Source organism: Melitaea cinxia, chromosome 19, assembly GCF_905220565.1.
Source record: "Melitaea cinxia chromosome 19, ilMelCinx1.1, whole genome shotgun sequence".
NCBI classification, from domain to species: Eukaryota; Metazoa; Arthropoda; class Insecta; order Lepidoptera; family Nymphalidae; genus Melitaea; species Melitaea cinxia.
Window position 1 is genome coordinate 1,468,907 of NC_059412.1, and position 27,308 is coordinate 1,496,214.

General features: G+C 33.6%; 1 protein-coding gene across 1 annotated transcript in view; it reads left to right on the forward strand.

The window, feature by feature from the left end:
- Positions 1-27,029, forward strand: part of LOC123663042 — a 71,408-nt gene extending 44,379 nt beyond the window's left edge. The window contains exons 6-9 of the mRNA XM_045597782.1: positions 20,581-20,716; positions 22,237-22,391; positions 22,674-22,773; positions 22,933-27,029. Coding sequence (XP_045453738.1) covers positions 20,581-20,716; positions 22,237-22,391; positions 22,674-22,773; positions 22,933-26,213 — 3,672 coding nt within the window. The 3' untranslated portion in view covers positions 26,214-27,029. The remainder of the gene's footprint in view (positions 1-20,580; positions 20,717-22,236; positions 22,392-22,673; positions 22,774-22,932) is intronic.
- Positions 27,030-27,308: the final 279 nt, after the last annotated feature.

Consider the following 27,308-nt stretch of genomic DNA (forward strand, 5'->3'; position numbering starts at 1 on the left):
TTTCGTTATTATGTAAATCCGTTTTACATACAAGGTGAGGAGTCTAATGTTATTGTAACGTTACCTATTAAGGTTTTAGTTATCTGTACGCGATACTCGATAGGCAGTCTAAACGCGACCTTTGCTTTCGACGCACGCGCGCGAAAATACATTCCATTTTTAAAATTTGACAGTTCATTGATTTGACGTTTTTTAATTTAGTGTTTAAATATAGTGTGCTTTTAATGCGCGCGTAAACAAACATTCCAGTTTAGAATTTTGATAATTAAAAATTATCTTTCTTATAATAGTTTTAAGTTTCATTATAATATCTAGTGTTTTAAGTTTTATGAAGTGCGTTTTGAACTTTTAAGTTTTGTGTGGTTATAAATAGTGTTGTAATTATATTGTTTTATTATTATTATTTTACAAATATTCTTTATTAATTTTCTTTGTATGTTAGGTGTAAAATGAAATATTTTTTTATTGAAATTTCTCACGCACGTTTCTCGCCCGTTCGGAAACAGAACTATAAAAAAACTAAGTGACATAGAAAGTCTATCTTCTAATGAACGCTTACGCGGAATCGTAATTTTTTACGACCATTAATAATATCACGTGACATTTTAATTGATAAAATTTATTTTAATATCGTTTTTTCAATTAATTCTATATTTATTGATTTGCTTCGTTTTGTGGTTGTACTCGCCTGATTTTATCGAAAGATATAGAACTAGGTATATATATATAGTCAGGTGACAATAAATTGTTACAAGCCTAACCTAAGAACATATAAATAAAAATAAGTATAAGATTTTTCAAGAAATGTCAGCTCTATAATTCTATATGTACCTATGTTTCTCGTGAATGCTGCTATAGAAATGTTCACATGTATCCCCCTCCCTATCCTTTTTGGGGTCCTATGTGCTCCTACAATGTAATTTATCCATATCTTATGTATTCTTTTATCCTGTCTATCAGTATATATAAAGTTTTATTGGGTTAAATTTTAGGTTTACAAACCCAAAAATGGCGTCAAAATCTAAAACTGCTACGTTCTTCTCACAGGATGTATTTTTGATACCATAATTAGTTTTGGGGCAGAAAGATTTACGAATTAAATGAACGTGTATAAATAACTATGACTACTAAAATAGCTAATTATAAAAATATAGAAAACTATAGGTAAATCAAAGTACCTTGCATTAATATTTTTCGAAATCGAACATCGAAAAAAGACCGAACTTTAAAAAAAAGTAATATTTTTATTTCAAAACTAGCTGACCCAGCAAACGTTCTTTTGCCATTATATTATTAATCCCCTTAATCCCCCTCACCACCGTAACTTAGGGGTATGAAAAAAGATGTTGGCCGATTCTCAGACCGCTACTAGCCGTTTCGTTTTCGACAACAAACACCGCGACACGAGAATTTTATATATTAGACTTTGCTATAGTTCAAAAATCTTGGCGTGATTGCGCTTGACCGATTTTTGAAGTGTTATTCAAAACTTCGAATAGAATTTCGAAAGAGCTATTTTATTATAAGTTAATATTTTGAAAACGATTTTAAAAATAAATTGAGGTTTTATATTCATTTATGTTCTATTTTTAATTTCTAAATCCTCCTAGGGTTGTAATTGTGTAAAAATACCTACTTACTATACATCTTGCGTGCTGCGTTTTCACCCTTGTTTTGAAAGTTACACCTTTGCTAGTTTAGTAAATATATTCAGAATATCCAGCTATTGCTATGGATTTTTTGATGTTTCATCGGTATTCATTCTCAAATTCTGCCGTAATGAGCTTACAAACGTGCATCCAAAATTTTGCTATGACGAGTATTTGTATAATGTGTCTAAATTATACTTCTGAACGCGACATCTACGAATAAACAAATTCAAAATACATAAAAAATCTATATTCAATACTTTTGAAGTAGCTCTTTTAAATTTTCATTTGACAAAGTATATAATATTTTTCAATAAATTAACAACGTATTTTTATATAAATTAAGTGAGTATTTAGTTTTTAAGTCCGTGATGATTTTTTTTTCACTACTGCTGTAATTTAGACTAGACTGGCTGATAATAATTTTGATTAAACTTACTAGCAATGGTCCGAGGTTCCACCTGCGATGGTGCAAATCAGCGGGATATGATTTTTTTCTCTTATACGTTTTTATTGAAAATTTTTTCACTAAAATAATATATGTAGGTAATTTGTTATATTTGCTATGACTAAACTGATGTAGTAATAAAAAATTTCAGTACGAAAATATTTTAACAGTTAAAATATCAATTAAAGCAACATACCTATTTACAATATATTTTCGTCTGAATCAATAAATAATTTATTGTTTTTATATTAATAAGAATAGAATTATGACACCTTAAATTCAAAACGCACATATAGAAATTAGAATTGGTGATTTCCAATTGAGTCGTCAATTTTAAAATATTCCACCATGTAACCCACTCTACCCAGATATGAAATAGGCTATAAAACGTAACATTACTACTCGCTTTAAGCATTATCCATACAGCAAGTGAAATCACAAGATAAGTCAAATGTTACATTTTAACAGACCTTTAGCAAGTTGTAGCGGTTTGTAAAAACGTGGGAAAGATTTAGTGTCTGGCGACAGACAATTTTACGAGACGCTAAGTTACGGTAATTAAATGTACACGTAATACAAAAACTTAGAAATTACTCGTTAATAGAAAACGAACTTTCTACTTAAACTTTTAATATATATATTAAAAAATTAAAAAAAATTATTGCAAGTGAAATCGCATATAAAAATAAGTCTAGATGAAATCGAATCTAGAAAATTAAAAAATATATCTTTTAACTTATAATATATAATTTTGATGATTTCTAAAACACAAATTTGGTAGACATAGTTTATATTCATTATTAATACGTTACAACAAGATATCTAACTTTTCTACTTCATTTTTTATTTATTTGACAAATTGTAAAAACAAAATAGTCTCATTCGATTATGATCTTTTTACATATTATATAATTTAATATTTAAATATTATATATTTAACGTAACTATACCAAAAGAATGAATGAATTAAAATGTAATAATATCGTCCGTTATTTTTTTCAAAAAATACAATAGCAATACACTTTGGAAATATTAATTATGTTCAGTTGTCTCGGGGATTATCCGACTAACATAATCAAAACTAGAAATAATTTTGTTATAATATTAAAAATATTATTGTACCTATAAGGTAATATCTGCTTTTCGCTGCATAACAATATTATAGTGGGTTATATTTTCGCATTGAGTCTGTATTATTTATATTATGTATTAGGTATATATTTAAAAGAGATAGGAATAGTTGGCTGCTTTTTAAAAAAAGAGGCTTTAAGTCGCTTAATTTAGAACTTGCAAGTTCAGACGACCCTGTGTGTATGTTACAAAAAATTTTTTTGGGTATGAAGTGTTTTTTTTTCTCTTTTCACTACATAATATAGTTTTTGTATTTACTTCATATCTTTATGTAAAAGACGAGTATACTTGTCTCATGTATATCGTTTCAGCCTGTAACATCCCACTACTGGGCATAGGCCTCTTTCCCGATGTAGGAGAAGGATCAGAGCTTAATCCACCACGCTGCTCCAATGCGGGTTGGCGGATATATTCCTTACTATGAGTAACGATCGCTATCAGGTGTACATAATAACAACCGGGACCGACGGCCTAACATGCTCTCCGAGGCACGGTGGGGAGACCCACAAGGACTGCACAAACACCCAGACCACGGCAAACACCTGTATGGCCAATACAAATATTGGTCATGTGCGGGGATCGAACCCGCAACCGCCAGCGCAACAGGTACAATCCATGGCTGTAACCGTTGCGCCAACGCGGCGTCCTTGTATATCGTACACGTACCTAATCATTGCTCTTGAAATAGCACCAAAAATTTCAGAACTCTGATCAACCACAAATATGATAAATATGTACCGCGTTTTGAGTTTCAATAATGGAAAAAAAAGATTAAATCTACTCTTTTTCAATAAATATAAAACTTAACCTTTCGTTTATTCAGTAACATAATATATGCTAATGACCTTCATATAACCGTTATTCATTCATATGAATCATTATCACTCTATTAATCCCTTTACCAACAAAACTGTGACCAAAGTAATAGGATACCGCCTGAATTGAGGTTAAGGGTGCGATCACACGGTGCTCACCAACTGTGAACTGTTGTATAATGTAGCTTGTATAATATTTGTCGCCCTATAGAATAAATTATAAAAATATTTGTATCCTCTGCTGTGAGATAAGTAACTGATAGACTTATTAACAGCTATAGTCAAAGTTTTAATTTGAAGTCCATTTGAGGCAAATATTTTTATTCTACAAATACTAAGTGTTTATTTAACCTCACCATGACTTGAAAAACAAGGTAAGTTTGTCTTATCACAAGCATGTGAAAGTCAGTCAAAATAAGAAGAACTCAACTAATCCGAAACAAAAAGACTTCGATATTTTATTATGATGTAAGGCTTCTTGATAGAGCAAATCAGGAAAGATAAAACAGGAGGAGATAGGCCAAAGCAAGAAATATATTGTTCAAGATCTTTGTTGTTAGATTGGGGAAGAATTAAGGGGAATTTGTGTTCCCGTCATTGCGGAAATCGTGTTCTCGTCATGAATAATATATCTGAAGCACCTGGGGATGTTCTGTATTAACAGCTAGGGTAGGATCGGTAACGCGTTTGTGACACGTCTGGTGTTGTAGGCGGCCATAGACTGCGGTAGTCGCTTACCATCAGGCTGATCATACGCTTGTTTGCCACAATAGTTGTATAAAGAAAACTTGATCAAAGTTATTTTATAATTAGAATTATGCTGCCTACACCGCTATTTGTGACCGCAGACACGTGATATCATGTGGTGTGGGGAAGCACTAGAGCTGCTACAATTTTATTGAAATCGCTTTAGTGGCGTACTTGTTATATTGTTTAATCTCTTTAGGCGATCACGTCAACGGTAAAATATAAATTCTTTACAATAATTGATACTATAAGTCTTAGGGCTGGTACGTCAGTTTCTGACAAGGTTAAGCTAGCACACAATTTGCTGATAAACAGTTCTTTCTTAGATCATAAAATGGTTACCTAACTCTGCTCAACTGAATGAACTACAATTTTGGATTAGTAAAAATATGTATCATAAATTATTATCTGTCAGATATCTATATTGATGAAACTGGCCCTCAGATTAGTTGCTTTCAATTTAAGGAAAATTTTAGCGTTGATGAAGAGAAGCTCAGATTTTTATCGAACTAAATCAATGTGTTTAATTATTCAAACGCAATTTTCAATTCATGGTCAAACTAGTGACGCAATTTCTCGCTTAATTTTGTTTAGACAATGACTTTTTAGCAATCTCTTGCTTAAGATGTAATCTTTGACCCAAATCTGTGCAAGAAATTTTAAGGGCGTATCGAATCAGCCAAGGGTGTCGCTTCATAGGTCTTGATTCAAGCTGTTAATTATATTCGGCTTTATCGAAGACTATACTAACCATAAATTTACTTATAGTTAATTAATTATTACCCTTTATGATATTCTTGTATGTAAAATTCTCGTGTCACAACGTTAGTTACCTTACTCCTCCGAAACAGCTAGACCGATTTTCATAAAATTTTGTGTGCATATTGGATAGGTCTGAGAATCGACCAGCATCTATTTTTCATACCTCAGCTATAGGGGGGGGGGGGGGGGGTTAAGGGGGCTAATAACTTATACGACAAAACAACGTTTGCGGGGTCAGCTAAGTAACCTATAAATTTTAAAAGCGTTTTAGGGTTTTTCTTCGTTTTATATAAGATTTAAAGTTAAATTACTTTTTATAATCGAGAGGGTCCAGGAAAGATTGTCTCTAGATTAGGAAAAAAAAAAACTATTTTTCCTAGACGCTTTATTATTTTTGTTGATGTATCAACAAAACAACATTAAATATTACTATTATCTAGTATTATCTCCACTTACTCGTAGAGACTAGCCAATCTTTTCAAGACACGAGGAAATTGTTACTAAAAGATATTGGGTAAAATATTTTTTTTTCTGATTTAAGAATACTACACAAACATTTTTAAAGATAACTCAAAACAATTTCAATCTTCTAAATTATAAATTAGAAACAGATAATCAACGCAATTATAACAGCTGCTCCTACAATCAGAGAAGCAACCGATCTAGCCATGTTAACTTGATTACTTTTCGAATGTTAAATTTATGTTATCTAGAAAATCTTATAATTGCTTATAACGGACCAGAACCGTGTCAGTGTTACAAAAGCGAGCCTTGATCGTCCAATGCCACCCGTTCACGTATTTGTGGGCGGCGTGAATAATCGTCACGTTAGTGATCTTGTATGGTAGTGGCTTTCATGCAGGATATTTGTCTTAATGTTTAAGCCAATTGCTCTTGAGTTTCTTCGAGATTATTCCCATCAGAATCTTTATTACGAACTCGTGGTGGATTTCTTCTATTAGAGGTTATTGCTATCACATATGGCTCTGGAAGATTTTAGGCAATTGCTCTTGTGTTTCTCATACATATACTCTTCTCATCAAAGTTTGTATTACGAGATCATTGCAGATTTCTTCTATTAATTTTATTATTGCTGTCATTTATGACGTCGGCACTCATGTGGGACATATAACTAAAAATTTCAAACAATTGTTGTTGGGTTTCTTCTTGATTTTTCTCATCGGAATCCGCACGAACTTTTGTTAAATTAATGTTATTAACTGCAACTGGAATCATGCATCGGCATGGCTTTTATGTAAGACGTTTGAAATTATTAAAAAAAAAAAAATGCAATGCTGAAGTTGCATTCTTTTGAAGTTAAGTATTTATTATACATATTTTTACTAAAACTTTTTATATGTCTTATAAAACCATTATAAATATTTTTAAACGTTTACAAGAATAAATTCCAATGAAACCATTATAATTTTGGTTCCTAAATTTTTTTGCGCTTGAACAAAATAACGTCTCAGTATAAAACTTATGTTATCTTGTATGAATTATTAGCTTAATCATTAAATTCTTTTCATTTATGGTTTGAGACCATGTCATTATTAAGTATATTTCGGTATTTATAATATTCAAACATTTTCAAAGCCGTGCTGTGTCATGTCATTTATCAAGTATTATTGATTTAGACTTTTTCAAGATTATCCGATGAACAATGTTCCGTCTTTTAAAAGGTCATTAAATGGTATTGTAAAAGAGAAACCTTATAATATTATTCATAAATTAAGGCGCTATTATATTATTTCTACTCATGGTGATTTATTATTTGTTGAATTCATCAACGATTTAAAATATCTGAAATAGTACTGTATAAGTTATGTTCTGATTAATTTACTCTTGCTGATTGCAAGACTAAATAAATATCTATTCTTCTACCATTAACACGTACAGCGGCGTAGCTTTGCCATGTTTGTCATTATTCGTTATGAGTTATAATTATTATGTTGACGAGCCGTTAGCGCAGCGATGAGCAGCAGCAGGGTGGCACTGGCGGTCACGGTTCGATCCCCGCACATGGTAAATATTTGTAGAGGCCATACTGATGGCTATGGCCTGGACGTTTGTACTTGTGTATTGTATGCTTACAGACCCCCGACACACAACAAAAATAAAATAAAATTGTATCATATGTTAGAATAAGAACCGGTCGGTGGACTCACGACTCTGTTGGAGACATTAAGTTAGTCCGCGACACGAGAATTTTATATATTAGATATTATAATATTTATGCACTATTGCAAGCGAATAAGCAAACAGGCTAAGTATTTTTTAAACTTAAACACTATCATCATACACTACAAACACAAGAGACTTGCTTTTATTTAAAAAATATAATATAAAAACATTCGAAATGGCCTTAATAAAGCGATAACAATCAGATTGGCACATCGCTAGCTCGGAAACGCGTCCGCTAGTTGTTTGAAATTATGCAACATGGATGCCACGACCCAATGAGTACGATCTGAACCAAAAAGTGTTGAGTAAATTATCTGTTTTATACTAGGTATTAGGTTATATACTTACTTTTTGCTATGTACTGTATGAACCGCGCGGTTTCGCCCGTTCTGACGTTTATGGTTATTGCTTTAATGCTTTACTGTCACAATGAGATGTTAAGTATTTTGTATTAATTACCTCATTGGACTCCCATTCGAGTTAACCCGTATTTCGGAAGGTATATATCATACAAACACCATACCCAGTACAACTTTTTGCCATGACGATAACAATTAGTACTAAGTCAACTCGTCTGCTTTTATTCTACATTGTATTATGGTAGGTGGTACCTGACGGATGAGATAAGTTAAGATGGTAGTATCTACTCATGTCATGGCGTAATATTATATGGTCTATAACCTAACCAAATGATACAAGTACTTTCTGATACCAATCTCATCATATTTATAATGTCACTAGAAATTATATTTTGAACTATTTGTGAATCAAATCTATTGGCAGTGGTCAGGTTTGTCTTTTTTGTGGTTTAGAAGTAGAAGATGCGGTTTAATGTTACTTATAAAAACGCATAAGTTATATCTATAGTTTGTATAGAAATATCTAAAAATAGAATACACGTTATATCTAATATATAAAATTCTCGTGTCGCGGTGTTTGTAGTTAAACTCCTCCGAAACGGCTTGACCGATTCTCATAAAATTTTCTGTCCATATCGGGTAGGTCTGAAAATCGAACAACATCTATTTTTCATCTCCCTAAATATTAAGGGTACCACCCCTATTTTTTTATTTTTAGATATATTATTTAGTTTTTATTTTATTATGATTTGGCGTTGAAAAATTCATACAACCCTAAATTTTCACCCTTCTACCACCAACCCCTATTTGTAAATAGCGTTTAGCGGCAAGACAACGTTTGCCGAGTCAGCATTTTATATTTTTGTTTATATTATTGTATGACAATGTTTCACTGTGAATACGGACTTGGATATTAGTTTAATGTCATATTGTCTCAACGGCCCTGGAATTTGAGCGTTGTTTCCGGGGTCCGGAAACACAACACAAAAGCACAAACGCCCAGATCACGATAAAAACCTGTATGTCATGTGATAACTAGCAGATCAGCCAAGCTATGACCCCTGCGCTAATTTATCGTAGGTATATAAATAATAAATAAATAATAACAATAAATAAATAAATATCTACACAATACACACACGGTCGTCTGTTCCTAAAGTAAGCAACTTAATGCTTGTGTTATAGGTAACAGCCGACTGGTATATAGCTACATATTTTTTTTTTCGATAAACATACTTATAAATAATACATATATAAATATATATTTATATTACACCCAGACTCGGGGTGGGAATCGAACCCACAACCCTCGGATCAGAAAGCAGGGTCACTACAAACTGCGCCAACGGGCTAGTCACATATAAATATATGTATATACTCATATATAACATCAAACCTTCATCGTACGCCGGTGATTTTATACTTAACATTACTGCGTCTAGCTTAGTTAACTAACATAAAGATTATGTTAAATTGAATATAGGGTACAAGTGACCTCTGTGCGTACATATTTTTTTACAAGAAAAGTAATCACCAACATATCATACACTAAAACCTTCTCCGAAACACGCTGCATCTTATGTTATAAGTATTATTCCGATCGGTTTAGTAGTTATCGCAGTATAAGCGAACAAAAAAATCAGTTCTCCATTTAATAGTATTAAAATAGTTATTTTATTATTTTATAGTTTATTTTTGTTCATGTAACAAAAATAAAACCAGACCAAATTGTACGAAGTAGATTTCGTCGAATCTCTCAAAAGAACAAATATATGAAGTAAGATACGTGTTTCGTAGAAATTTACAACTTGACATAACTGCTGAGTTGGACCCGTTCCAAGCTTAAGTGAGATTTCGTTTTACAAGCGCTGGCTGCAAAAGTTACGATGTTCAGGAAACACATATGACGTTGTTCCTTATTCCCTACTATTAAAAGATTTTTTTTTGTACGTGTATAAATATGTATGTGTATCTAATCAAATTTTTGAACATAGGTGTTACAACTTCGATAATGTTGCAACTAGCTTGTCCGATAGATTGTCATATTTTAAGAACTGTTAACACGTGAATTTTAAATAATCGTAATTTTTTCTCAAATTTTCCAATTTCGTTTTCAATTTTTCTTAATATCTCATTTAGTTTTGCGAAGGAAGACTTGACTTCTACAGATTTTTTTGTTCTGTTCTCGAATTAACTGTAATAAAACAAAATGCCATTAGTGGTAGAGTGTGATGAACTAAATTCCAAGTAATATCAGGAGAAGGAATTTGCTTACTACTGGAACAATCACAAGTTATTACAATCAAACTTAGAATACTAAAAATTCCTTAATATATTATGTACATAAACAGCAACATTATCTTAAATTTTAATAGATATTTTATTGCATAAAAACACATGTCGCCATTTTGTCACGCATTCAATTTTCATTATCAGATTTAATCTATAATAAAAATGTTTACTACTTGAAAAATCCATATAAATTAACTATTCCTACTACTATACTACTCTCATATGACGGATAAAATTTTCATTTCAAACAAAACGTAATAGAACAATTAAAATGCATCAGTCCCGATGTCTATCGTCGCTGAGCCTGTGCGCGGCGGTGCAGTGGCTAGAGGTTACGCACGCTTTCTACCTGCTTTCCATGGTTCAATTGTTTTGCAATTACTGTTACTAACAATATACCGACCTGCGTTGGATGCGTCAATATCTTTTTATTTTATTTTTTTAATTATCATCATTAATAAAAGGCTTAATTTTGTAGTATTTCTAGTTCTCTATCAAGCTCCCGTTTTCATAATTTTTACAACTGCTCCTTGTATCCAGTAAAGTTGTAAGGTGACCAGTACCCTTAGATAAGTGGCATGTGAAAAATCACAAAAGCTAATGTCATTCCCATACATTGAGCATTTTTTGCTATTCTATTTGTTTAACGTTTATGCCACTTGTCTAAGGGTGCAGAGCTCGTGGTAGAATTGGGGATACGGTCGGCCGAGGGTGAGTTCTATGTACGCTTGTTTGCCAATCTAGTTATAAAAAAAAATAACGGAAATGATGCTGTTATATGTACGTATAATTTATACATTTTAAACATACCAATAAAATAAAGCTCAAATTGAAATATTGTAATCAACACCCTGTTATAGGTATAATTAAATCGTTTTACATATAACAGTAAAATAAATCTCGACTTGAAGATTGATACCCACTTTACTAATAACTACTACATTGATCCCGTGATAACAAACGAGACAAAAGACTCAAAAACAATACATATAAAAGAGATAGCAATATAAATAACTAATAACTATTTTACCATACAACGCAATATCATCATTATCATCATCATCATTACAGCCTATACAGTCCACTGCTGGGCATAGGCCTCCACAAGATTACGCCAAAAATAACGTGAACTCATGTGTTTTGCCCATAGTCACCACGCTGGGCAGGCGAGTTGGTGACCGCAGTACTGGCTTTGTCGCACCGAAGACGCTGCTGCCCGACTTCGGCCTGTGTATTTCAAAGCCAGCAGTTGGATGGTTATCCCGCCACCGGTCGGCTTTTTAAGTTCCAAGGTGGTAGCGGAACTGAGTTATCCCTTAGTCGCCTCTTACGACACCCACGGGAAGAGAGGGGGTGGCTATATTCTTTAGTACCGTAGCCACACAGTACAACGCAATATCATAAAGATCAAATTTTAGAATAAACAACGTCTGTTATGTGATATGAGACGATCGATATCGATGTAATCCTCAATTGCTCTGCTATCTGATTGCTAATCGCTGACGTTAAAGATTGTTTGAGTTATAAAATGATTTCGATAAACATGCAAGAACATACACGAGTGTCAGTTATCTTGAGATTGAATTCGATTTTTTTGTTTGCGAGCAAACACAATATTATTACTAGTAAACATTACACTATAAATGAAACAACTTTTTCGGATTTTATCGCGGTTTACTAACTTTTTTGATGCTCGACGTTTCGGATACTTTACAGCAACCATGGTCACGGGAGGACTGAGGTGTCAGACGTCCTAACGTTACAAAGTTATTTAAAACTACCCGACATCAATCAATATTTTATTTAGTCCTATCTACGCAGAATGTACTAATTGAGTCTTTAATCTGTGGTAAATTATGCTTGGTATATATTGGTATATATTACCATGGTGGTTGTAAAGTATCCGAAACTTCGGGAATCTAAAAAGTAAATAAACCGCGATAAAATCCGAAAAAGTTGTTTCATTTAAATGAGTAAAATTCGCTCAAACATTAGAAAACAATAATACACTATAAATAAATAATTACTTAATACAATACTATAAATTCCGTAATACAAATCTAGTTCCATAAAAATGTGTATATTTTTATATTTTACTAGCTGACCCAGCAAACATTGTTTTGCCATATATTAAACCCCCTAAATCCCCCCGCCCTTATAAATTAGGGATATGAAAAATAGTTGTTGGCCGAGTCTCACACCTACCCGATATGCACACAAAATTTCATAAAAATCTGTACAGCCGTTTAGGAGGAGTATATTAACTAACATTGTGCCACGAGAATTTTTATAAATAAGATTGAACTGGAAATCTCAACCACTAAAACAAAGATTTAAAAAATCATAAAACATTTTGCAAATCGTTATGAATATAAAAACGAGCGTGAGATAGTTTGAAACGCTATTCTAGTTTCATAATAAAATATAATAATTCTAGTCACAAAGTAAATAATGCGTTTTACATAACGTTTTGTAAATTCATCACACACTTGCATAGTGTTGCATAAGAGCGAACTTTGCATGTTACAGCCTCTACAGACTAAAGATTTTATACTAGATGTAACCTGAGGTTTTAATTCCTGATTTTCTCGAAATGATGGAATTAAAGTAGATTTTATGTTATTCAGGACCTTCAGTCAATATGATATCATTCATTAAAAATTTTCCCGACTGGGGTAGTACCTCGACCTTACAGAAGATCACAGCAAAATAATACTGTTTTCAAGCAGTATTGTGTTCCCGTTGGTGAGTAAGGTGACCAGAGCTGGGGGGTATTGGGGATTGGGTCGGCAATGCGCTTGTGATGCTTTTGGTGTTGCAGGTGTCTATAAGCTACGGTAATCGCTTACCATCAGGTGAGCCGTAAGCTTGTTTGTCGACCTAGTGACATAAAAAAAAAATTTAAATCACTGCCATGTTGGTGGTGAAACCATAAAAACGAGATGGGAGAGATGTTGAGTGGACTGTATTGCTAAGATAGGCGGGAAGAAGAGAAGAATATAAAATAAAAGTAATTTTAACGCACTATTTCACTGGATTTTAATTATAAGTAAAAATTGGTACAAAAATCACACACTAAAGTCAACTGTAACGGTAATTCAAAAAAGGAACTAGACAGCTCGAGGTATTGCCAGTAAAAAATATTATTATTATTTTTTTTTATTTTGTTGCCAACAGTTGAGGAAGTGGTCATAGAACTAACCTCTGCGTTTACAGTAGCAGGTTTGATCAACGCTCATGAATTGAGTGTAAAGGTTAAAAAAAATTCATTCTAATGAACATTATAGAAGAGTAAAACGTACATACTCGTAGACAATTCATTTGCCGTTCTTGTAAATATTACTTATCTTAATATATATAAATCTCGTGTCACAATGTTTGTCCTCAATGGACTCCTAAACCACTTAACCGATTATAATAAAATTCGCACACCATGTGCAGTTCGATCCAACTTGAAAGATAGGCTATATTTTATTTTGATATATTAATTATTATATTTAAGAAAAAAATAAAGAAGGCGGTACAAAGTTCGCCAGGTCAGCTAGTTTAGTATATAAATACTAGCTGTGGCCCTCTAATTTTTTCAATTCGAACCAATGGTGGCTGAGATTAAAGCGTTTAAACAAACAAAATTTCTGCTTTATAATATTAGTATAGATAATATTATTATGAAGCTCTAAGTCGCAATTGGTCATAGAAAATCTACAGTCTACGTTGCTTCTAATATTTACTTCTTAAAGCTAACTAGCATTTTTTATTCATATTTTAAGTTTCGCGATAACACGCTAATGACGTTTTCTTTATTTACATTACTCTCTGTAATGGTCGTTATCCTGATCCTTCATAACTGTTTAAAATATTAACGTTTTAGGTAATAGTAATTATTATACTAAAAATTAGTTAAGCTATACTATCGGTCACCACCCGCCTGCCCAGCGTGGTGACTGGGTAAGACACATGTGATCACGCCATTTTTTGGCGCGAACTGCTTTTACTATTAAATAATAACCATGTTTTCATTATAAAAAGTTTATTAAACTCTAACGATATCTAAATCGCAACAATAATGCACATCCGCCATCCCGCCAGCCCCCTACATCCGCTTTCTACCGATAAGAGCGTTGCGGGCTCCGTTACGATATACGGGTATTCACTGAATCCTAGATGTGTGACTGTAGTTGACCTTATTTAATAATTGATGATACAATACACGTGAAATTATATAGAAATCAAATCATTTTCTAGTAGATTTTTTAAGTAATCGTTTGCATTAAATATAGTTTTTTTTTTTTTTTTTTAATATAACTAGGTCGGCAGACAAGCGTTCGGCTGGTCAGCGATTACCGTAGCCTATAGGCGTGTGCAACACCAGAAGCATTGTTAGCAATGTAATTTTTTTTTTTTTTAAATATAAAGACTAGCGCTTGACTGCGATCTCACCTGAAGTCAAGTGAAGATGCAGCCTAAGGTGGTGCGCGCTTGCCTAGAAGATGCCTATTCACTCTTGATTTAAAGATATAGCTGTGATCTTCTGTAAGGTTGAGGTACCCCAGTCGGGCTGCTCCATATTTTGAGTTGGATATTTCCTGGTGTACTCCTGGTACCTCAGTTTAAGTGTACAACGCAGTGTTTATTAAGTAACTAGTTACTTAACCCGATTCGTTCCGCGTTGCTACGTGCGGTGAAGACGAATTACTTTTAATCGGTATATACTACAATATCCTTTTTATAACACTTACGTAATTCATATACATAATAATATTGAACTAAATGTGAAGTTAAGTAGTAGGTAAGCGAGTAGTAACTAGTTAGGGCTCCAGGCTGAGTAATCACAGTGAAAAAATTAAAAAAAAAATTAATTGTGTTTCTTCAGAAACGAAAACAACCGCCTCCAGTTACACGAACCGGTAATACAAAGTAGGTCGACGATAAAATAGTCAAGTAAATCCACATTATTAGATATAACTCAAAAAGTACTTGTCAGATGTCGATTAAATTTAAATGTACACCACCACATGACAAGCACCACCTTTCGATTAAATAAAATAATAATCGAAATAGGTCCAACCAATAAAAAGTTATGAGGTAACACACATATTCATAAACGACGAAATTATCCGCGAACACACATAAAAAATATATAAGTATACGGTCGAATTGAAAAACCTCCTCCTTTTTTGAAGTCGTTTAAAAATTCATAGTAATAAAGAGATCAACATAAATCATCATGACACAGAAATAAATGAACATTTTGAAGATAATACAAATAGTTTCATGACTGATAATAAATTACAAAAAAAAAAAAATACATGATATGTCCAGATTATTTTAATATGTACAGTATCATATAAACTCTCCATATATATAAAAAAAAAACATTGCAATACTATTGTAAGACCAGTGAAAACAAAAGAAATAAAACAACTTAGCGAGCGTTATCTAAAAAATATACATACTATATAGGTGCTCGATATTATTCCTGCTACAATTGGATTTGTTATAAATTATTAGCTCTATCACGCGAATAATGCACGTAAGCGTTTTAATACGAATGCAAAACTTGTATTATTTTGACAGTAAAGCCGGCACTCATGATACGATGGTCGCAAGGATTTGTGTTTGTCTTTTTCATAACCGATAATATGTGATCTATGTAATGATCATATTAAGTTTGCCATAGAGTAGTTGACTTAATCGGAGAAGATAGACGCAATAGCTCAGGCATAAGGTAGGCTTTGATTCGTTCAGCCTGTAACTGCCCACTGCTGGGCATAGGTCTCTTTTTCCAGGTAGGAGAAGGCTTACAGTTCTCTAAATCTGTAATGAATCTAATTTTATTTCAGTCTATAAAATTGAACAATCTACTTCTGACAAGTAAGTTTCTGACAAATAAAAATTTTCGACATTGATTTTCTTTTCTTACAGTTTGTCGCATTCAACAGCCTGTTGCACTGTTCGCATTTGTCGCAGCTCTAGTTATTAGCTACCTTAGTGTGAATGGCTTCTTTAATTTAAACTGCAAATGCACTGCGTTTAATAAATCGCGTTTTAAGATGTTACGGCTTTAAATCATTGATTCTATGCTAATTGGAGATAGTAGTAATTTTAAAAAATCATTAAACGCGTGTTATATTTGTTCAATACTTTATGATAATTCCTAAAAAATACGAATGTTATAACGAACAATAATGATTTATTTGCCTACTCTCGCACAATACTCACGAACATTGTAATAGTTTCATAATATACTTATATACATACATACTCCCTACTGAGATAATCTGAATAAAACATCTGTAAATAAGTGATTTTTTATTTACTCGTCGGTTAGTCCACTTGATTCATTTTATCTAATTAAAAACAAGTTTAAATCCAAAAGGTATTTCCTTGTTTGATTTATGGAAAGAAGTCAATATTTTTATTTACACATTTCTCTTCATTATCTGCCTTGGTTTTGGGACCTATTGTGAACCTAGTGTGAACGATTTAGAACACCATTACATGGAACATTCAATATTCAGATGTTCCGTTTAAACGTTAAGAGGTATATTATCGTGTATCGCATCACCGCTTGAGCACATGATAACAACTGATAACGGACTATTGATAGCGCGTTGGAAGTACAATTTGAATAAAAATCATGCATAATTTAAAGTATCTCGTTCATTTTTCACTTGTTAGGTTCTTTGTGGTGTGATTTTATTCTTTATTTCACCTAAAAATTTTACGAATTTTCGTTGCAAAGGCAGTTAGTAAGTGCGAACTTATCTTTAAAATATATTTCATTCAATAGTTAAATTTTGTGAACAATGTTGGATTATCGTACCAATCATCTTCATGTTTTTCGATGTGAAAGTGAACCAAAAGGACCATTCTGTAAGTGTAGTTTAATAATGTCGTGATCGAACAGAGTACGTAATTTTTGCGCGAAAAGCGTAAGTCGTTGGTAGTGCGTACGGATGTCACATCGTTTGTGTTTCATTGTAAAGGAACAATGGTTTCAAATATATTCTAATGCAATCTTTCAAAACGTGTCCAGTTTGATGTAGGCATAAATTAAAATTTTAATAAATATATTTCTGGTTCTTCAACCGGTTGACGAATCGGATTTCGGTAAAGATTCTGTACATTCCGGTTGCAAGTTCTTTTTTTTTTAAATCTAAGATGGTTATCCCAAATTATTTCTAAACTAACAAAGCAAAATTAAACGAGATTCAGACAGAGAGATATATAAAAATTGATTAAAAAAAATTGGCTTCAAATGATTATGGAGTGCAATCTAATCTAATAAAACTTTCATAATATTTTTAAGTACAAAATTGAGCCTATTACAGTTATATTATGAATTACTTATACTCCCACAGCTTGACCCGCGTGGATTACACGATTTTCGCTGTTTTCTTCTGCTGTTAAAATAGGTATAGCCTGTGTCACTCAGTGATACCGTAGCGTTCTCTGGGTGAAAGAATTTTTAAAATCGGTCCAGAATTTTTATATCTTATACATTCAAAAATACAAAACTTTCCTCTGTATAATATTTGTATACATGTAGATAGTATTGTCAGAATTTTGATTTTAATTTTCAAATAAGATATGATTTTTTATTTATTTACATGTTCACATCATTAATGTCCGACGATCATCCATAATAAGATTATAATTATCATGACTCTGATGAGCTGCAATTAAATTGGTTCCGCGACACGCTTATCTCTAAATATGGTCATTTGTGTTTAATGTGATATGACGAATCAATTTTTGATTGACATCAAAATTATCTATACATCTATACAAGTAAATAAAATTGGAGTTTCTGTTTGTAATATTAAAATAACCGCTTTTTACTAAATGTATATAGATGTATACACGGTACATATAGCAAAATAACATTTTTTTACAATTATTGTCTGTACGTTAGTTCCTGCTAATCTCTGAAACGGCTGAACCGATTTTGACGAGACTCACTGGAAAATAGCTGATATAATAAAGAGTAACATAGACTACTTTCATTTTATAAACTTATTTATTTTGTAACTGCGAAGTGAACAATAATTATTTTTAAATTCCACGCGGACGAAGTCGCGGGCACGGTTGCTAGTATCTTAATTATCTATACATATTCTGTCTAAAGATACTTATAAGTAGTAAAAAATCGCGCATACGTCTTAAGCGTCAATTGTACAAAAAACTTCGCATTTCTTTTTGGAAAAATAAAAATCAATTAAAGAAGTTTAAGATCTACTCACTCATCTAATAAGATCTACAGACCGTTGGTTTATTTGTCATATGTCAAAAAAGTAATAAAATCCATTTTTGCGTTCATGTTCGGTCCCCACCTTTTATGACGGTCGCTGTTTAGCTAAAAGAGAAATAATGGATACGAGCATATAAGCGTTTTAATAATATGACGCGATCGTAATTATGTGTACGATAGGATAGCTGAGGCTTAAGCCAGGTTTAGTATCAGGTAAGACAGATTAAAAACAATTAAAACAAAAAGATTTTGCGAAGTGTATAAATAATTAATACAATATTTATATTTGTAATATTTTATAAGTAATCGCCAAGGCAAATCGTCAAAAATGAAACAAATATAAGTACTACCTATAACTATAAGCTATCTTCACAAATTATACATATAAATAATCAAAGCTTACATATTAATCCAGATGTAGAAGACAAATAAAAAATAGACAATTGAAAACTATAAACATTAATAGAAGTGTTATCAATTATATCGTGTAATGATTTAGTGTATGAGTGTATTGAATTAGTGTTGAGTGTAATGATGATGTTGTACGTGACAAACACGACGGAAATGAGGCGTCCACCGCGGAGGCGGCACATCAGTGCCAACATTAAGGTACAATATACGATATAGGCTATATTAAACCTTGGCTTGGACTAGTCCCTTGGTGAACTTTGCGGAGTCCCTGCTCTCTGCTTTGGAGAGCACCGGTCATACACATTTATGTGTGTTAATATAATGTACATTTATTACAAAAAAAATATCTAAATATATTTAATATACGCACACGGTCGTCCGTTCCTGAACTAGACAACTTAATTCCCGTGTTAACATCTGAGTGATATAACTTCATTTTTGGAATTTGCTATGTATGAAACGATATCAGGCATGAAAAAAAAATGGGTAGTGAAATCATGTGTAGTAACGCTGAGCGGCATATAACATGACTTTATACACTCACTCACTTCAGCCTATGGCAGACCGCTGGACATAGGCCTCCCCAAGTTCGCGCCAGACATCCCGGTTTTCCGCAATCCTCATCCAGCCATACCGGCAATCTTACGTAGATCGTCGGTCCAATGTTTATATGGTTATAAGTCAAGTATTACCTAAATCCAAAACATAAGTCAAGTTGTACCTTAAGAACTGACGACCATGTACGTACGTTATACATGTGTTTATTTATTTATTAATATAGTTATATTGACGTCTTTTATGTTAATGCAATAATATTTTATTAATATTTATAACCGTAGATAACTTTTATACATATTATGTTATATAACACGAATTCGCTGAAAGTAATTTCAATGATGAATCAATAATTTTTATATAGATAATGATATAATATGTTTTTCGGGACTATACTGATCAGAATGAATGTCACCTTCAATATTGCATATAAATTTATTTAATATAATTTTAATGGGTTTACTTTTTTATACTCAAGTGTAAAATGTACAGGCCATTTTCTCTAAAATCCGACACAGTATACGCAAAACCTTTTATATTGCAGATGTCAATGTGTAGTAGTAACCACATAACATCAGTTGGAGCTGTTTACCCGTTTGTTCTTATGATTTTTAAAAAACAAATTTTCTAATAACATTCCTTTATTTTTGTGATTTTTTGTCATATTATATTTCCAAACTCGATGTATGGTGTATTTGCGTGTAATGGCACTTATCACTGGCTAACATAATTTTTCAATTTTTTTCTGTAACAGGTTTTTAAATAAATATTCACACACCCACAAAAACTTTGCTTACATGTTAGCAGACTGTTTTACAAATTAATAGCCACTATTAATACGAACATTTGTTTCAAAATTAAGAAAACTTGAAGATTCAATAATGATCGATAGTTAAGGGCAAATAATTCTCAAACTGAAGATTGATGACTATACCTAGCTGTCAATATTAATAATTTTATCTTTTGTCAACAGCGTCACCATGCTGGCATATCCCAGTCCTCTTGCAGTGATGGCTCCCTCCTCAGCGTGGGCTCTTCTGAGATGGACGAGGACAGCAGTAGTGGTCACCAACACGACCACTCCAGGAGTGACCATTCCGACCTTTACAGTGAGTATATATTTTTTTATTTTATTTTTTATTTTTATTTGGGAAACATACAATTTATATTACATTATTATATTATGACTAATTACAATAACTAAAATCAGTAAAGTTACCACTATTGGCATAATTGAATCTTGATAGCCGTGAATTCCCCTGAAACCGCAAATTTTTCAATTTTTTCATTTGCATTTAAATCACTCTCGTGCTTAGCGGTGAAGAAAAAGTATATATGCAAAGCATGCTCATTGACCAAAGCACAGAAGAGGAGTGTGAAAAATTAAACTTATCTCCTTCGTAGGAGAAGAGATAGAGTCCTGCCTAACATTCGCCGTATTGGTTGGGGGGCGTCCATAAATTACGTGAGGTATTTTTTTAAATTTTCTGTCCCCCCCCCCTAGTGAGATGTCGTGAGATTTTATTTAACCCCATCACCCAATCTCACGAGAGATTTTTCAAAATATGGGGTTTTTTACGTAAACGCGTTGGATTGTTATTATAAAAAGAAAAAAAAATTGCTTCGTGCTTTTATTTCCGACTAGTTAAGTAATCAGACACAATCAACACATCACACAGTCAGTAGATGTATAACGTCGAAGTATGAATGAAATTATTTTCTTTCGGACGAATTAGTGAATGATCTTAATCGTATTACGATTACGCGTTATTAAATGGACCAAAATAGTATAATTTTTTTTTGTTTCAATCAGAAAAAAATATTGCGTGATATTTGCCGAGGGCCCCCTCTCTCCAACGTTAGATTAGATAAGATTTGACTCGACCCCCTCCCCCCCCTTAAACATCTCACGTATTTTATGAACGCCCCCTTGTTTATACCAAAACTAGATGAATATAAGATAATCGTGCTGGTTCGCAATAGAAAAAAGTCGACTTTAATTTACTTGGGCAAGTGCTACAACGTGGGTAGTTGATTAAATACACATTATTAAAGAATTATCGAAATCGGTCCCCCCAATAAAAAAAAATTGACGATTAATACAACGTAATGTTAATGCTGTCCGTCTGTGGAGCTCTCTTCCGCTTTCAATAAGACAAGCTCCAACGCATACTTAAAAGCATTATATGTCGCCCATTAAGTCTTAACTGTAGTGATTTATAGTTTACTTGTATGTATATATGTGTATTATATATTACAGACTAAAATATTTATTTATTTAAATATAAGTTTCTTTATGTTTATGTAAGTCTATCATATCGTAGTTTATATCTACGTATGTCTGATTATGCCTCGTATTTTTAATATTAAATATGTAAACATTTGTCTAAACGCTGCTACTGTATCGTATCCTGTGCCCAAACGTTATCTGGAAGAAAAAGAATAAATAAATTAATAAATATAACGTAGATCGACGAAAAAATAACGAAGTAAATACGCATTATTAGAAATAACTCAAAAAATATTCTTCAGACCTCGATCAAATTTAAATAGGACCGTTTGATTACTATCAGCATTCAATTTCAAAAAGAATCATGAAAAAATCATCACTCCCAGAAAATATTGTAAGGAAACAAAAAGTTTAAATTTTTTTATTTCGATATTCCAGATTCCTCCGAGCCGCCCCCGGGCGTGGCGCCTCTGTCGCACTCGGCCGCGCGCCACAAGATGGCGGTGCGACCGCGGCGCACGCACGGCGCCCCTCGCCGGAAGAAAGCTAACTCTGTGCGTATCTGGTTTTGTTTTTATTCAAACATCCCAAAAAAAATTACAATTTTTTTGTGGCGATTCGAATTCACCACTGTCATCACAATTTGACAGCAAAAGAGGCACTCGTATGTTACACAATTCACTATAGCATTGATATTTTGTTTTGTCATAGAAGTATTAGAATACTTCCTCATAGGTAATCTATTAAGTAGCTGTTTTGATTCAATCGTCTATGCTACTCGACCTTCTAGCTAAGTACAGTACTACAAATTTTATCAAGTATGTTCTACACTTCAGATTGCCGCATCAGCCTTGCCAATAACACCTGAGCTGAACGAAGAAATGTTACGAAGCACAACTCCTGAAGTAAGCCATAAAGTCTCAGAAGTCGTTACTGGTACGTTCAATTATTCAAAATCTGTTTTTTAACAAAATTTCACATATGTGCGAAATATGCTCAATAGAAATTTATTTCGATACTAAAACTCCTTAACTTCGAACTATTTACACCCTAAAATCATCACACAAGTTAACAATACTCTTATTATGTTTACAGAATCATTCTCTTCATCGACAACTACGAAGCATCATATGATCGTCAAAGAGCAGCAGCACCAATTGAACCGGGAGCTACAGAAGGTTCTCGAAACTCCGAGCGATACAAAGTTGAAATCTTCATCGCTGCCTCCTGGACTAGCGTTGAGTCAATTGGTCGGTCAAACGCCGGCTAGGCTTAGTGTCGTGGATGGAGGCTCCTCGGTCAAGCGCAGCAAGTCTAGCTCTCAGGACCAACCTCTACGGGAGTCCTCTCCACAACTTTTGCCTGACGTTTCGACCCACAGAGACGAGAGAGCTTCCAAATATCGCGCGGAAAAGAAACACGCCGACGAGTCTTGCCTCGAGAAGAAATCTAAGTCGGAGAAGAAAATCGAGAACGAAGTCATAAGATCTTCGAAGAAAGAGGAGTCGTTTTTCAGTAGACTGCTTTTGAGAAAGAGCGGTAAGAAATCGAAGAAAGATCAGACGGATGGGGAGACCCAGCAGGAGGTCAAGAAAACGAAAACTGACAAATCTTCATCTCAGTATAAAGCTGTCGATTCGGAGCGAAGCGGATACTATTACGCAGAACAGGGCCAGAGTTACAAGCCCACGCCCTCGGAGAGGCCCTACAAATCTGCCGGTCAGAAAGTCTTCGCTAATCAAATGCACAAGAGAATCGATAACAGAGGTGCTTACGTTCACGACGGAGCGTATAAAGACGTTTATAGCGCGGCGAAAGTTGCCGGCGTCGAATACAACATAACTGATCTTAGAGCCGCGGAAGAAACTGACAAAATGTTGAATTTAGAAATAAAAAATCGATTCAGTCGACGCGAGGAATTCAACGAGAGAGTTGAAAGAACTAAGCGGCCGTCGTCTAAGGAAGCCATCGAAGAAAATAAGAGGGAATCATTTAGCTTGCACCATGATAAGTCCAAAAGGCCGGCGTCTGTGCAAAGATTGATCGATCCATACTCTTCTAAAGCATTTATACTTAATGAAATGGCGCAGAGAGCACGCGAAGAGAGTCCCACGCCTAGCTTTGAACCAGTTTCTGACGATGAACCTCCACCGCGAGGAATGAGAATCAAAAGCGTCAACAATGATTTCGTTTTCCATAGTGGAAGTATGCCGAAAAATATACCCTATTACAACCCAGGCGTTTCATCCTCATCTACCAAAAATATAACTCATAGCTCTGAAAACGTAAAGTATATGAGCCGATCATCAGAGGCATCTGACTTTCGAGAGAAAGAAATCGTATCCAAACGTGAGACATTTCACCACATAGGCAAAACAGATGAGTCTTATGTCACATCCGGTTTGAGATCTCTCGGAGACGAATACGTAGAAACGAGGAGCAGCATTGGAAAATCACACAGTTTCCGCTACGCTTCTGAATCCCCTTCTATAAGCTCACAAGAGAATCAAATGCCCAGTCTGCCGGCGATCGTTGGTATATCTGAGCCTTTGCTTGAAAGCTGGGAAGTAAATTACAGGAGGAACGTTAGTGAGAGACATGATTATTCTAAGAGGGTATCGGCCAGAAACTACGGCGTACTTCACGGGAATTCCGAGGTCAACTATGATAGTTTGCCGAGTACTGACAGCAGTTACCTTGACAGCCTTAAACCTGACATAAACGAAGACAGGAAACTTTTTACAAACAGTATTCACATCTCGATGGACGCTCACAAGCGCGACAGTGACATTTCACAGATCGAAGCTAAAATCGACGATATTATAAGTTCTCCTAAACCTATTATTTCTCCAATACTTAAATCCAATTCTTTTGACAGCATTAAGAGCAGCCCAGAAAAGCCTATGGACGACAGAAGAAAAACCATTTCGGTTGAAAGTGCTTTAGGTCAAACTAATAAGAGTAATAATCATAAAGAACTAAAATTAGATACCGAAGCATTTATATCAGTGACTCATATTAATAGAGAGGTCACGCCCGTTCCAGTTAAAACGCCAGAACCGACAAAATTAAGTAAAAGTGATGAAAAAATTCAAAAATCGGGATCAACTAAACCTGCTGTGCCAGAATTTCTTCATATACAATTGAACAAAGTAAATACTAAACCTGTAACAAATGTAGTTTTGACTGCCAACATAACGCCCAAAAAACTGGATAGCCCACAAGCTGATAAAGAAGAAAACGTTGAAAGCTTTTTCATCGTAGAAACTAAACCTATACAAGACGTACCCGTCAGAAAAGACTCTTTTAGGAGGAGCGAAAGCGTAGAAAGTACTCAACTAGAAGGAAAATCTACAGGTTCCAAAAGTTCTAGCAGTAACGCGGATAATGTGACGCCGCAGAGTCCGTTGACCCCAAAACATTTCCTTAAAAAGAAAGCGGCCAGTGTTGAAGCGCCGGAACGATTTGAGAAACCACGAACAAGTTCATTGAGCACGGAGGGAAGCACCGAAAAAATTGACGATAACATATCATTAGGACGAAAATCACATTCGAGTTTCGGAAGCAAGAGTTCAATCCAAAGTACCGATAGCAACGAAAATAAAATACCGGACAGGCACGAAGAAACTGTTATATACAGGAGGAAACATCTGGGCAGGGAATCTCGAGGCGACAGGAAGAATGATGACGAACCGGAGTTGATGAAAGTATTCGCCAGACGATCGCTAAAACTGAAGGACTCTGAAGCCGATCACATCGCTCAGGAAATCGCCGAAGCTACCAGAAACGATGACAATGCGGCCGCTCGGACAAAGGTACTCAAAAATGAATTCAACGCATCTATTAAATCAAGAGACAGCGACAAAGAGAACGAAGACAATAAAGAACAAACTGCAGAGAATAAGTTAGTGGACATCGCGGCGCGCGTCAGTCAGTTTGGTAACTATCAGAGAAGCGTCAGCATCAACAGCGTAAGCGCCAAAAGAGAAAGCGCGCCGGTTTACAGAAGCGAAGTGAGTAAATACAAAAAGGAAGTCTCAGATTCGACGCCAGAGAAGAGATTGAGGAACAGAACGTTCCCCGACTCTTCAAACGATCGAGACAACATCAAAAGCATCACTAAAAGCGAAGCAATGGCTTACAAAGCTGATACTCTCACTAAACGGCCCTGGCAGAGAAAGGACGAGTTTAGACAGTCGATTGAAAAGGAAAAGAGAGAAAGTTCTGTGATAGAGAGAGATGCAGATGAGGAGAAAGTGGAGAGTGGGAAAGAGAAGAAAGATGAAGGAGAGGCGGACGCGTCTCCACAGTTTAAAGGGATTTTGCAAATGAGAGCAGAATGGGAGAGGCGAGCTAAACAGGGCATGACCAAATAAATAATGGTGCTAAGATTAAAGTAACGTAGTTCTTCGTAAGTTGAGTTTTATATATTAAAAATATATTTTTTATTGTAAGACAAATTCCGTTTTAGATGATTGACATCGAGATGTAACTTCGACGCAAAGCTACGATTGTTGACGCAGGATTGTGATGTATTCATTTTATAATAAAAAAATTATATTCCGATGTTTGTTAGGAAAGAAATTAATAGATAATTAATTATACGATAGAATTAGCGGATAGCCAAAAATATGTTTTTTAAAGATTGCATTTAACGCAGTTTTTTAACGTTGTATCAACTAGTAACATAGGAACACTTACAATGTATTTTGAACAAGCAGGTTACGTAAATTATAATATAACTTTCGTTCTATTAAATATTAAAAACGAAAAAGTATTTTCTCTTTACTATTATGAAAAAAAAAAACTCATCTAAGTATTTATATTATAAATAATTAGACAAGATTTACAAGTACATTAAATATTGACACGTAATTTAAATTTCAATAACATATTGTTATGATTCATTTTTTACATAAATGTATAATGAATTGTGTAAATGCATATATTTTCATATATAACAAGTTAATCGCTGTACACATACGCGTTATTATAACTAATTAGGTAGACCTTCAAAATCCGATTAACGTTATAATGTAAAAGTTTTAGTACATTATCCGACGTTTCATTGTTAAGACGGTGTATTTTCGAGTGGTATTGCAATGGTGTAGCGTATAGTTATGTTTTATTAAAAACTACATTATGTATTAAACATTTCTGAACTGTGAAATACAAATTTTATTCCTATAGTTTCTTTGTTGTTTTAATTTACCTTCTATTTATTTATTTGTTTGACCAACTAACCTTTATTTTCTTTAATTAAAACAATACTTTTATATGAAATCATGTACAGACTGGCAAAATATGTGTTGTTTTAAAACTAGTTAATTAATTTTATATAATAAAAACAAGAGGATTATAAAAATATATACAAAAAATTACTACAGTGAAATGAATAATTTCTATAATAAATATTAAATTTGCATGAAAATAAGAAACTATATATCTGCATTAGTCTGTATGTTGAAAAA